Here is a 13,249-nt window from a genome sequence, read left to right on the forward strand (position 1 = left end):
TATATTAGTTTTTTATATATATATAAATATATATATATTAGTTTTTTATTGTGTATATATATAGTATATATATATATATATATTAGTTTTTTATATATATATAATTTACAAAGAGGAGAGGCAGAGAAAAAAATCTTTCATTCAAAAATCTAGTTCAATTCCCAGATGGCCGCAATGGCTGGAGCTGAGCCAATCCAAGGCAGGAGCCAGGAGCTTCTTCTGGGTCTCCTATGGGGGAGATGTAGGGTCCCAAGGCATTGGATCATCCTCCATTGCTTTCCCAGACCATGGGCAAGCAGATGGGTCAAAAGTGGAACAGCTGACACATAAACTGGTGCTTTTAAGGAATAGCCAGCTGAGCTACCACACTGGCCCCATGAAACTGCTACACATAAGGAACCCCAAGCCTACCTACTTGAACAGGGTATGGGTATTGGTTTTAGCAAGAAGCACCAGCCACATAGAGTTGTCAGAGTTCTAGTTTGACTTCTCACTTTGCCTGACCTTGGAATGATGCTTTGCCAGCCCATCTTTTGTCTTTTCTCTGTGATGACTTCAGGAAGGAGGCTTTCACTGAGGCCCGGGGTGCCCGAAGGGGAGTTAAGAAAGTCATGGTTATTGTCACTGATGGAGAATCCCATGACAACCATCGACTGAATAAGGTCATCCAGGACTGTGAAGATGAAAACATCCAGAGATTTTCTATAGCTGTAAGTACACCACTCTTGGTTAAAGAGGAGGGATAGGTGCCCATTGTGGTAGATTTGTGAAGGCAACCCGAACAAGGTTGAGAGGCGATGCTTGACCACTGAAAAGAGGAAAGCTTTGTGACAGCAGGATTGAGTCTCTGACCTCCTGTGTCCTTCGTGCCCAGCCAGACACTCCAAACCAATGTCAAAAAGTAAAGCTGGAAGAAAGTAAGGAAAGATGAAATGACCTAGAGGCATGGATATTGAGCCATACCATTTGTGATACCTCCTAGCCTTATCAAAGTGCCAGGGCTTAAGTCCTGGCCCTGCTTCTAATCAAGATAGCTGCTAATATGCAGTCTTGGTGGCAGCACTGATGATTTTAAGTACGTAGGCCCCTGCCACCCACATGTGACACAGGGATAGAATTCCAGACTCCTGGCTTGAAGCACTTGGAAAATGAAACAATGGGTAGAAGATGTAGCAAGTGTTCTCTCTCTAATCTCAGTCTATATTTCTGTTCTACTTTTCAAACAAATTGATAAAATGTTTAAATTATGTATTTATATAGCATAAAAGATTTTAAAAGAATAAGGATTTAGAAATAACAAGAAGAGGGAGAAAAAAGAGGGACAGAAATAGCAGAAAGGAAAAGGATGATGGAGAGAAGAGGAAGGAATGAGGGAGAGATAGGGAATGAAGGAAGGTAAAATAAGACATGGTAGATAATGAAAGCATTGTCTGCTAGTTGGTCATTCTTGCTGAAATTTTGGAGGATGGAAGCCGGGACATGACTTTTATTGTAATCTATGAAAACACAATAATGACAGTCCCATACCAAACATTTTTGGTCAGTCTACCCTGTACTTAGGATGTCCTAAGTTATTTCATTTACCAGAATCAAGAAAAAGAAGGGCAGGATTGGGGTGGGAAGTGGAGAAGGCAGCAAACACTACACTGTAGATGCAGAAGAACATTCGTTTAAATTCTCTCATTGTCTTGCATAAAAATTACTGAGATAATGGTTGTAAAAACATCTGGTGTAATAGCAAGTTAGTCATTCAAGAAATATTCTTTTTCTTAAGCACCCTTAACTCAAGTTAACAATCAGGATTTAATACAAAAATTCTGTGCATTATACTAAAATGATGGTGTTTTCAAGCTACAAGGAATACCCCTTTGCTTAGAAACCTCCGGAGTTTCTCAGAGACAACCACACAACAACGCCACTATGTGTTGGCTTTCTAACCTGTCCATTTCAGAGTTTTTGCTTGCCCCAGCTTGGAGGGAACAGAGCCTTCACTCCTCTCATGAACTGATTGACTCTGTAACTAGCTTAATTTCATCATTTACATTTTGCCTGTCTGCCACAAGGAAACTTGAATCTTCACTGTGCATATAAGGCACCTATTAACAGGATTGCAGATGTTTTTGCTCGATATATGTGAGTGAAGTAGGAGTAATTCAAAAGTTGAAGTGTTTTTATAAATCTCTTTCATACAAAATAATGCTTTTCCGGTGTTTTGCAAAGTTTTTATCCTTGGGTATAGGATCAAAATACATTTCTATTCCCATTCTTATTCTATGATGTGAAATATTTCAAAATTAAATAAAAGGGATGTCTTTCCTCTCTTATGTTGCTCTCTACATAGACTCCCATATTGTATTTATATATTTTTTTTCTTTTTAAGAATGTTTTAATAGACACATATGTTGTACATATTTATGGGATGCCATGTGATGTTTGATACATCTATGCAGTGTGTGATATCCGGTTAGGGTAAATCTATCTGCTTCCTGCAATTTTTTACATCCATTCATGCTGAAATATTCAAAGCATTATATTCCAGTTTTCAGATTGTTGTTCTTCAACTATGTCCCTTGGGTGCTTTTTAGAGTTTATCTGTGTTTTTAAGATAGAGAAGTTTACCCATTTATCTGCATATATAGCATATATCACTAGTATGTATGTGATAACATTCACATCACAATTGAGAACCTCAATCACAATAGACCGAAATCATTTGATTTTGTGTGCACTTTTAGCTGCATCAGATTATAAGCAAAAGCAAGTGAATTTGTCAGCCCCATTGTGACTGCAGAATATTCTAAGTGAAACCAGGGACCAGAGATCAAGAATTTTCAGTCCCAGATATTGTGTTATCTAAAGAACAAACTAGAAATATGCTCGGGGACTCAGAGGACTTTGAGGGATTAAGAATCTGTATGAATATAAAGGACATGCACCAGTATAAAAACTGTTGACAAGAAGGAGCCAGAAATGCCACCAGAGAAGCATATTGCAGATAAAAAGCTTCTCCTGAAGTTTGGAGAGCCTGTCCTGCTTTCTGTGTTTCCTTTGGGTCTTAGTCGTTCCAGATGTGGCCAGATACTCGATTGTTTTCAGGTAAGAGGGAATTTGTTGAGTGTAGTGAAGGCAGTGGCGATTAGATTTCCCTTCCCCATTGGGTTTTCCTTCCTCCATTCCTGAAGGCTTAATTAAAGTGGGGTTTAGGTAAAGTAGAAAAAAGAAAGTGTCAGTCTTCTTTTTTCAAAGGTCAGTAGCTTCCAATGTCTGGCACTTGCTTTTCAACAAAGTAGACAAGAATTAAACTTCTCTTTTGTGCTGGGATTTACAGGTTGTTGGTTTAGACTTCTATACTGTACTTCTGGACATCCTAGTGGAGAATAAGCACAAAAATATTTTTTTAAAAAAAGCTTCTCAAATGCTATGCCAGTTCCTTGACAGCCAGCTCTCGGGTGGAGCTGCCTCAAGTCCTCTGGCATTACTATGGCATTTCCTCTAGTCTGCGCAGTGGTGTTCCCCAGGAGGAGAGATGAAGGCCTTCTCTAAGGAAAATGTCCAGAATAAGTATGCTCCTACCTTTTGTCCAGTAAGGACAGTGTAACATCTGCATTACCTACCCCTGCAGATGGTGCACGACTCATTCTCTGACTTTTGCGTTTAGTGTACATTATAGTCATTCAGCCATGGTGTTAAACCTTTATCTGTGTTCTGTTGTAGATCAGCAGCAGCAACACAAGCAGTAATGTTAGTTCTGTTCTAATTCTATAAGTGAAAAGCTGTATCCTTCTTAATAAAAAAAAAGTAATACTTTTTAAAAACTACAGCATCTAAACCTAACTTTAAATATATACACAGACATAGTGCAGAGGGGAAATATTTATATGGCTTTGAGGAGACAGAGACTCTGAGGGGATGGCACTGGGTGCAGGCTAGGGGCGTTTGGTCTCCCAGTCCACAGTACAGAGCCATGAGGGAAGGGCATCTAAGGTCTGTTTTGCAACAGGACCTCGAAGGCACCCTATACACCTCACTCTTTTCAATGATGTGAAGCCAGAAAGTGCTTGTATCTTCATGGTCACTGCAGGTCAATTCTCCTCTTCATGGAGGCAAGTCTCAATAATGAGCAGTACTTCAGTAGTTTTTGACTTGCAGGAGTACAGCATGAATCAGTGATGATCCTTTGTCCAAGCCCCACTGTCGGCATTTGTCAAAGTATGGCCCCCTTGATTTGTGTCTGTGCTTGCAACCTCATGTGTATATTCTGTTAATAGGGCTATAATTATCTCACCCAAAACAAGAGTGAGTGCTAGTCTGTGGTCAGCCATTGCCGACCACATTCAACACCTGTCTTTCTCCTTCTGGCTAGCTGCCAGATCAGATTATCTGCTCATCATCCTGTGCTATCTTTCTTAAAATATAATGTTTCGACAAATTTACACACATGAAATTTTTAGCAAGTGCTTTATTGTTGTTAACTTTATATGAAAGGTATTTAGTTTATATAGAGCAGCTCAGAACTCTTTAAATGTAACTTTATATTGTTGAGATTTATCCATAGTATTATATAGTCAAATAGTTCATGCATTTTTTTTTCTCATTGAGGTCACATTTACATGCAATGAAATGCAAAATTTCAACAGGAAAAGTGTGTGCAAAGTGAACAGCAATGGTGACTTTTAAAAATTGTAGATGTTCATGCAATTAACTTTCCGTCAAGATACAGAACAGCGCTACTCGTCCTGGGAAGCTTCTTCACGTGTTGAATGCACAGTTCTCTTTACGCCCACTGATGTGACTTACGGCACAATGGCTTCCTTGAGTTGTCCGTTCGTGAATTTCCTATGAGTGAAATCATTCAGTTTGTACTCTTCCAGTGAGCCTTTCCCTCACTGAATGATTATCCGTATTTGTAAAGTTGGTATTCATTCCTTCATAATTGTTATCATTCGTTAGATGAGAATATAACAGTTTGTCCTCTGTTTATGAGTGTTTGGCTTGTTTCCAGCATTCATACTTATTAAAGTTTCCATGAACATTAAAAAATTAAAAACCAAAGTAATAACCTTAAAGTAATACTGAAGTAAAAAATTAAACTTTTTTATTAAGGAAGTATTGTTTTCTTTGGTAAAAAAAAAACAAACAAACAAAAAAAACCAAAAACAACTCCCAAAGATACCTTTAGGCAAATATAGGAACATACTGAATCTTTTCATAAAGAGAAATAAATTGTGGTGCAAATTACTTTTCTTTTCTCCTTAATGCCTACAGAGCTGTGTAGTTTTAAAAATAGAATTAGGTCACATTTACGTATATATGGAGGCTCTGTTTCATTTCTCTGTCTTTCTGCTTTTCAAATTAACTAAATTTAAAAAATTGTTATAAAGTACGTGTGTGTGTGTGTGTGTGTGTTTGAACTGTCTCTACATCCATGACTTTTAGGAAGAACTTCCCATCTAAGATCAAAAAACGGACTTTCCCAGCAGCTGGTGATGTCACAGCTGGAAGAGCATCAGAGGCGTTTAGAACTGTAACGTTATTTTGAGCTGGCACTTTTCAGTGATGCAGCTACTTCAAACAGGGCCACAGGAATGCAGGCGGAAAGTTTCAAATACAAAATCTCCATCCATATCATCCTGCGTGAAATGTAATGCTTGCATAATGGTCCATACTGGGCCTCCATATCTTCTGAAAATTCCTGGCTCCCCAAATACGGAAACACATCCAAACTGCGTTGTGCGTTCCCTCATTTGCCGACAGCACTGATTTGTTGGAGAGCCTTATCTAAATTCCAGGATTTTATAACATATCCTTGGCATTTTTGTTTCTTACTTAGATTCTTGGCAGCTATAATCGAGGAAATTTAAGTACTGAAAAATTTGTGGAAGAAATAAAATCCATTGCAAGTGAACCAACTGAAAATCATTTCTTCAACGTCTCCGATGAATTGGCCCTTGTCACTATCGTGAAAGCTCTGGGAGAAAGAATATTTGCCCTGGAAGGTAAATGGCTGCTTCTCTCAACCCTGCCTGTCCTCACTGAAAATTCAGACTCAAGATAACGGGTGTTTGGTGCCTACTCCTGTCACATCGCAAATACAGTCCCACTGTGTACATTAGGCAGTATGGAACAACTCCCTTTGTGTAAGTGTGTCACTGAGAGGGCTGTCTCACACAGCACCATATCTTCTGGAAGCCCTTTCTGTAAGTGTACCGCAGCACACCGGTTCGAGAGCTCTGAGAAGGGATGGAGACGATGGTCGAACGGGCACTTGAGATCAAAAAGGTCCCTTTCTCTGACATAGCTTCAGTCTGTGCAGACACTAGCTCATTTGTTTTGCTTTGTCTCTTTATTACATTTGGCATTGCTATGAGAGTGTTCCTATGCAATAACTTTTTTATTCATTTACTTCCTCCCTCCCCTCTGCCCAACTTTTTTTTTTTAACTTCTTGCCCATTTGAAAAGACTTCATGGAATTATTGCTTAAATCCTTTGGGAGTGAAACTTCCATTCAATGTATGTGTCTAAATCATGTCACTTCTTGGTAGATTTTTCAAAAATGACTGTTGAGGCTAATGAGTCCTCCTCTGCCTTACATTATGGATGTTAAATAACAAAAATTTTGAAACTGGATCCTTCCTGGCAAAAGATCTTCAAAACTCTTATGCCAGGGCAGCTGGCAAAGCCTCATTCTTTGTGTCCTTCTGTGAGCTGGAGTCTCAGAGAACACCTCCCCCTTTGCTCCAACTTGGAACAGAACTCATAGAAGAAATATTTTGCCCTTTAAGCAGCATTTAAGTCATATTGATTCTGCCCTTGAGAAAACAGGCTAAACGATTGTCACTTCTACTTCTTGAACTTCTCTGTCTTCCTGCTGTCCCCTGACTGCTAAGCAGCTGAAATGGAAAAGAGGCATGACCGAAAAACGAGGGCTCATGTAGACCGAACACCCACAGACCAGATGACGGCACAATGAAATGCATAGAAATGATAGTAAAGTATTCTCTTCCCGAATTGTACTCACTACCTTCTTTGTACTGGACCTTGTGCTAAGACTTAGATTAGCCTGAGCCTGGCATGATGGCTCAGTGGCTAAATCCTTGGCTTCCGTGGGCCAGGATCCCATGGGTGCTGGTTTGTGTGCTGCTGCTCTGCTTCCCATCAGTCTCCCTGCTTGTGGACTGAGAAAGCAGTGTAGGGTGAGCCAAGGCCTTGGGACCCTGCACCCACATGGGAGACCTTGAGGAAGCTCCTGGCTCCTGGCTTCGGGTCAGCTCAGCTCCAGCCATTGAAGCAACTTAGGGAGTCAACAAGTGGATGAAAGAATCTTTCTCTCTGTTTCTCCTTCTCTCTGTAAATCTATCTTTCCAATATAAATAAATACACTGTTTAAAATATGCAGGCTTAAAATGCATCTTAGTCTTTTAAATTACAGGTAATTGATGCAAGAATTTAAAATGACCTCTTTGAATTCTTGATTGATTGCTCCATTTTATTTAATCCTATAAAACTATTGATGTATTCGTTCAAATTTTTAGGCTGGTAGAGAACTAGCAAACAAGTTTAATTGCACAAATGTGATTATTCACATGCCTCGATGAAAAAACTGGCCGACTTTCTTAAAATTATGTATTATTTTTAACTTTATCCTCAAGGCCAAATAAATCAGTAACTCCCCACTGGAAGCAAGTAAATCAACATTCTCACAGTTCCCTCAGGAAATTGTGGCTTTGGGTTCATGATTATTTTGAGAATAGTTTGAGAATTGCGCACTTCCATAGAATGCTCTGGATTATCTCTGCATTTCAGTACAGAGTTTCGAAATGGGTTAAGAAACTTTAAGAAATACAGGATTAAATAGTATGGGAACAGATCCACCCCCTGTCAAAACACCCACCCCTCATCTGTGTGTCATGCCCAAAGGCAACAGTCAGAACAGAGGGACTCCTAAACCATCTCAAACAGTCTGTGAGGTCTAGGGCCCAAAGTATGAGTGGGACTGCCTAGTCCAGAAACACAACGGGAATGGAATTTTTTCAGCCCCGTAACGCATCAAGTAAGGTTAACCCAAGGTTTCAGCAGGGTTTCTAGAATGAGGGTGTACGACAGAGGTTTCCTACAACTGTGGGCTCTACCTTCATCCCTGTGGGACTGTGAGACTCAGGGACTCAAAGCATACAGCATAATAAGAATGGAGATTTCCAAGTTCTCACAAGGATTGGGAAACTAATGAGCAGGAATCCAAGACAGGACCCTTTCACTAAACTTCTCATCTACTCAGCCCTACTTAGGACTTTTAGCCTAAGAAATACATGGCTGATCATGCCTTATGGTGGTAGAAATTCTGGTTAGCGAGACCCCAGACTCTACCAGGTCACTGTGTGTGTCCCGTAATTCAGCAACGCACTGGAAAGCATTGTGAGCTGATTACTGTGGTATTTTCCTATTGCAGCTACAGCTGACCAGTCAGCAGCCTCATTTGAAATGGAAATGTCTCAGACTGGCTTCAGTGCTCATTATTCACAGGTATGTGATTTTTAAAAAAAGAAAGTGATATCTTCTTGCAAAATTCTCCCGCTTGTAAAACTAACAGCCATACACGGGGTTCATAGTTTGGGCAGTTTTGAAGTACATGATGACATTTTTGTAATATAAATAGGGGGATGGAGTGCCACCGGCTTCTTACTAGGAAAACATACCATCTCAAACATCTTACTACATTACAATAATAATTATCAATCAACCAATTCAACCTTGCGTTATGTAATTGTATATTTGGCTGAATAATATACCGAGTATATTTATAAAAATAAAAGGATGCATCTTTGCTCAGCTCTTGAATGCTCAGTGTGAGAGCATTCAAGGATCTTGCTAGAATTCTGTGTTTAAAGACAGAAAAAGTAAGATGCAAAAACATTATCATTTGCAGTTGACAAATTAAATAGCATCATAGACCATGTACATGGTGTTTCCACAGTATAACCTTGGAGAAGATAAATACTATGCCTCCATTTCTTTTTCTGTGAAATAAGGATAGGAATTATAATATCTAGGGCCCAGTGTGATGGCCTAGTGGCTAAATACTTGCCTTGCATGTGCCAAGAACGCATATGGGCACCGGTTCATGCCTTAGTTGCCCCACTTCCCTTCCAGCTCCCTGGGAAAGTAGAGGACATCCCAAAGCCTTGGGATCCTGCGCCCACATGGGAGACTCAGAAGAAGCTCCTGACTCCTGGCTGCAGATCGGCTGGGTTCTAGCCGTTGTGGCCACTTAGGGAGTGGGGCAGCAGACGGAGGGTCTTTCTCTCTCTCTCCTTCTCTCTGTAAATCTGCCTTTCCAATAAAAATATATAAATCTTTAACAAAATAGTAATAATATCTAGTATTTAGGGCTAATATGGGAATAGTGTGAGTCAATAAATGTTACACACTTTGAACAATACCAATCATGTTGTTGCTGTATAAATGGTCGCTCTTACTATCTTTCATTCAATGTCCTGGCTTCCTCTATAAGGACTGGATCATGCTTGGAGCAGTAGGAGCCTATGATTGGAATGGAACAGTCGTCATGCAGAAAGCTAATCAAATGATAATCCCTCAAAATACGACCTTCAATGTCAAGTCTACTGAAAAGAACGAACCTCTTGCTTCTTATTTGGGTAAGATCTGGATGTAATTGAAAGGAGGCTGTTTTTAATTTTTTAAATCTTTAGTATTATTTACTTGTGTTCTTATGTACAATAAATGAATATATATTTAAAGAATAGTTAACTTAATGGTAAATACACTTAATAGAACATTACACATTAATAAAACTAAAACCTGTTGTTCCTTTTTTAACAAGGATTTGGAGTGGTTGTGACGCTGGCTGTGCGGGTAGAGATGGTTTACCCCCATGGAACAAAAATCATTTATAACAGTTATGTACTTTATAAAAGCACCGAGCGGCCTTAGTATAGCATGAAGTGAAGGTCATTCTTTCATGGTGGGGCTACCTATTTTAAGCAATGAGATTGAAATATGTGCTTTCTGAAGTCTCCCTGTGTCTGATATTCATTTTAACTAAAGGATCTATGAACCTGGGGGTGGGGGAGAGAAAATCAGAGTAGAAATACAAGCCTTCAGGCTAATCCTAAGGGTTAGACTCCCAAGTTAATACTCTTAAGTATCTTCTATCACCAGCTCTTTTATGGGTGGTGAATTTTGTCATATGGCTTCTTTATTATCTCTATTCACAATTAGGTAAGTTGTTGGGCTTTGATCCAACAATATAATATCATCTGGTTTCCTACAGCCTTGCCAGAAATAAGGAGGGGTGTTTCTGGTACTACAGTTCTCTGCCAGGTTGGGATGTGCCTAGGGGATGGCAACAGGCTCTCCTATTACTAGAGATGATCTCAATAAGAAGGTTCAAAGGCCTAGAATGGAAACTCACAGTGTGGTTTCCTGCCTCTTAATTACTCAACAAATATTATTTAGTTCCTCTTTTTGCCCCACACATTGTTCCTAGAGCTGTGTAAGCAGTAGTTAAGAAAAAAAAAAAAAAGCAGACATTTTGCAGTATGTTTGAAGTATTTGGCTTGCTAGCATCATAGCTGGGATCTTGCTTGCCTGGAAGCTTCTCTCTATCTCTAAAGTTACTGTTTGGCAAAGCACATGTATCATACCCTCACACAATTCCTTACTCCAGGACTTCTGTCAGAGCTGAAAAAGCAGCAGGATTTAAGAAAAGCAAGTCGTAAGGCTTTGGATGACTAAAGGAGATCGATTCCTGTGTTGATGGAGCTTACTTTATCAGATGAGAGGCAATAACGAAGCAGTTGCTGTCAGCTTGATGTATACTCTGATATAAGCATGCCCACGAACAGAGCAAGAGGTTAGATTAGCTTGCCTTCTAAGAGTTCTTCATACTTCACAGTCCTATGACACCATTTCCTGGGAGATACCTTGGATTAAGAACCAGTTTAGGACCCAGTGTGGTGGTCTAGCACCTAAAGTCCTTGCCTTGCATGCACCGGGATCCATAAGGGCAACGGTTCTAATCCCAGCAACCCTGCTTCTGATTTAGCTCCCTGCTTGTGGCCTGGGAAAGCAGTCAAGGACGGCACAAAATGTTGGGACCCTGTATCCACATGGGAGACCTGGAGGATGATCCGGGTTCCTGGCTCCTGGCTTTGGATCAGTACAGCTCTGGCCATTGCAGTCACATGGGGAGTGAATCAATGGATGGAAAATCTTCTCTGTCTCTCCTCCTCTCTGTATTTTTTTATAAAAATAAAAATAAATATATTTTTGCAATAAAATAAATCTTTAGAAAAAAAAGAACCAGTTTAACCTGAGGGTTCTTTGTATCCTACAAATAGTTATAGGGTATTTATGCTCATAGAGGGGATCATTCAAAAACTCATGAAAATTCTTCATTTTATTTGCATTTAAATTAGTATAGCTCCTCATGAAAGGCTTCTGAAAATGTGTTTACAGAGCCGTGAAAATGTTCAAAATATATTTATCCATCTGTTTTATTTCCTGAAGAAAAAAAATCACATCGATGGGAATTCCAAAACAAATTGCCTTGAGGATATGGCATCATCCTAAATAGCAGAAACATAGACAGTCAGATCCGGCATTCGGCACAGTGCTTAAGTTACTGTTTGGAACGTCGCATCCGCATCAGACTCCCTGGGTTCAAGTCCTAGCGTCATTAGCTCAACCCAGCTGTTGCAAATATTTGGACAGCAAACTAGCGGATGAAAGATCTCTTTCTCTGTCTCTTCCTTTCAGATAAGTAAATGAATATATTTTGAAAGCAAGGATAGTTAAGTTAATGGTAAATATACTCAATAGAACATTATACATCAATAAAAATAAAAACCTGCTGATCCCTTTTTTACCAAGGACAAAAAAAGGTTAAATTTGGAGCAACTGTGGCCCTGGCTGTGCATATGGAGACAGCTCTGAGATGATACAGATCGGGTTTGCTGGTTGCTTTTCTGAATGTGTCCTTGGTTGTGGCTTACACCCGCCCCGCTTCCCATACCCTCAATTTGCTTATTTCAAAAAGATAACTACATTCCATATGTAATTGTGAACTTTGAAAAGAAAAAATAAGAAGAAAAGAGGGTAGGAGGGAGGGAAGGAGAGAGAGAGAGGATGGGGTTTCAAAAGATTTGTGTAATGACTTGTACATACTAACACTCCCATCTCCTCTTTGTATTTCTCAATGAAGTGTTCTGAAAGAAAGCAGCTTTCGTTGTATACTTCCTTCTTCTTCACTTTATGCATGGATAAACATGACGCCCCCAGTCTCTTTCTTCTTAAGGCAATAATATGATTAGTACTACAAAAATAGAATATATTACTTATTTGAGAAAGGGTATTTTTCATTCTGTTATATATAAAAATCTTAAAAGAAGATGAAGAAATTAGAGCATGAGAATGTAAAATATACTTTCCCTAATGAACTGATTTTTTTGGCCCTTGTAAGAGTTAGCATGCCTTTCCACAGAAGCTTTTGTTTCTTTTTAAAATACTGGAAAAAATAAAACCATTATCCTATAGTAACATAATCAGTAAATGAATGGCCAATTTGATGTTTTGCTCAACATTAAATACTATACTATGGTATTTCAACAAAATATCACTTGCCTTCCGCTCCAAGCATGAACAGGTGTGGGTATTAGGACACCTTTTCCTTCTGCAGAGCTAAAATCTTCATGCGATGCTATATGTTCATTAATGTTGGTCTATCCTTAAGAACACAAAGAATGTATCTCATTCTTCACTCAAAAACAATAATATGTCTTACAGACACAATAAAACCTCTTCTTGTAAATGGTTTGAAGTGATATTAGAAAAGCGTGACTCATCAGTTAAGCCAGAAAAACCCACAAAATCATGAAGATTGAGAGCTTCAAATCATATTCACTTTAAGAACATCCAAGAAAATGTCAGGTGTAGCGTGTAGGCAGAAAGCCACCAGGTATCTCACAGGTAGCATCACAACAGCATCATGTGTCATGCTGTTTGAGTGACGGAATTGGCAGGTATGCCCTGGGCTAAATGGTGGGCACTAAAACAGAAGGTTGTTCTTCTCTAAAGAGTGTTGGAATTTTGCTGAGCATGCCCAAAATTGCAGAAACTAGTGTCAAATGCACAGAAACATGTGCACAGTCAGTCATCATGGAGAACACCCAGGTGAGCCCAATGTCCCTTGTGCACAGGCACACAGCTCTTCGTTCCACTGACCTGTACATCG

At 39.4% G+C, this 13,249-nt stretch overlaps 1 protein-coding gene across 1 annotated transcript in view; it reads left to right on the forward strand.

Annotated features, from left to right (window-relative positions):
• The window catches only part of ITGA1 (integrin subunit alpha 1), a 137,017-nt gene that overhangs the window by 84,588 nt on the left and 39,180 nt on the right, over positions 1–13,249 (forward strand). The window contains exons 8-11 of the mRNA XM_040977525.1: positions 560–710; positions 5,831–5,996; positions 8,447–8,520; positions 9,509–9,653. Of these exons, the coding sequence (XP_040833459.1) occupies positions 560–710; positions 5,831–5,996; positions 8,447–8,520; positions 9,509–9,653 (536 nt within the window). The remainder of the gene's footprint in view (positions 1–559; positions 711–5,830; positions 5,997–8,446; positions 8,521–9,508; positions 9,654–13,249) is intronic.

The sequence above is a fragment of the Ochotona curzoniae genome, unplaced genomic scaffold (genome assembly GCF_017591425.1).
Source record: "Ochotona curzoniae isolate NIBS_2020 unplaced genomic scaffold, NIBS_Ocur_1.0 contig_2754, whole genome shotgun sequence".
Taxonomy (NCBI): Eukaryota; Metazoa; Chordata; class Mammalia; order Lagomorpha; family Ochotonidae; genus Ochotona; species Ochotona curzoniae.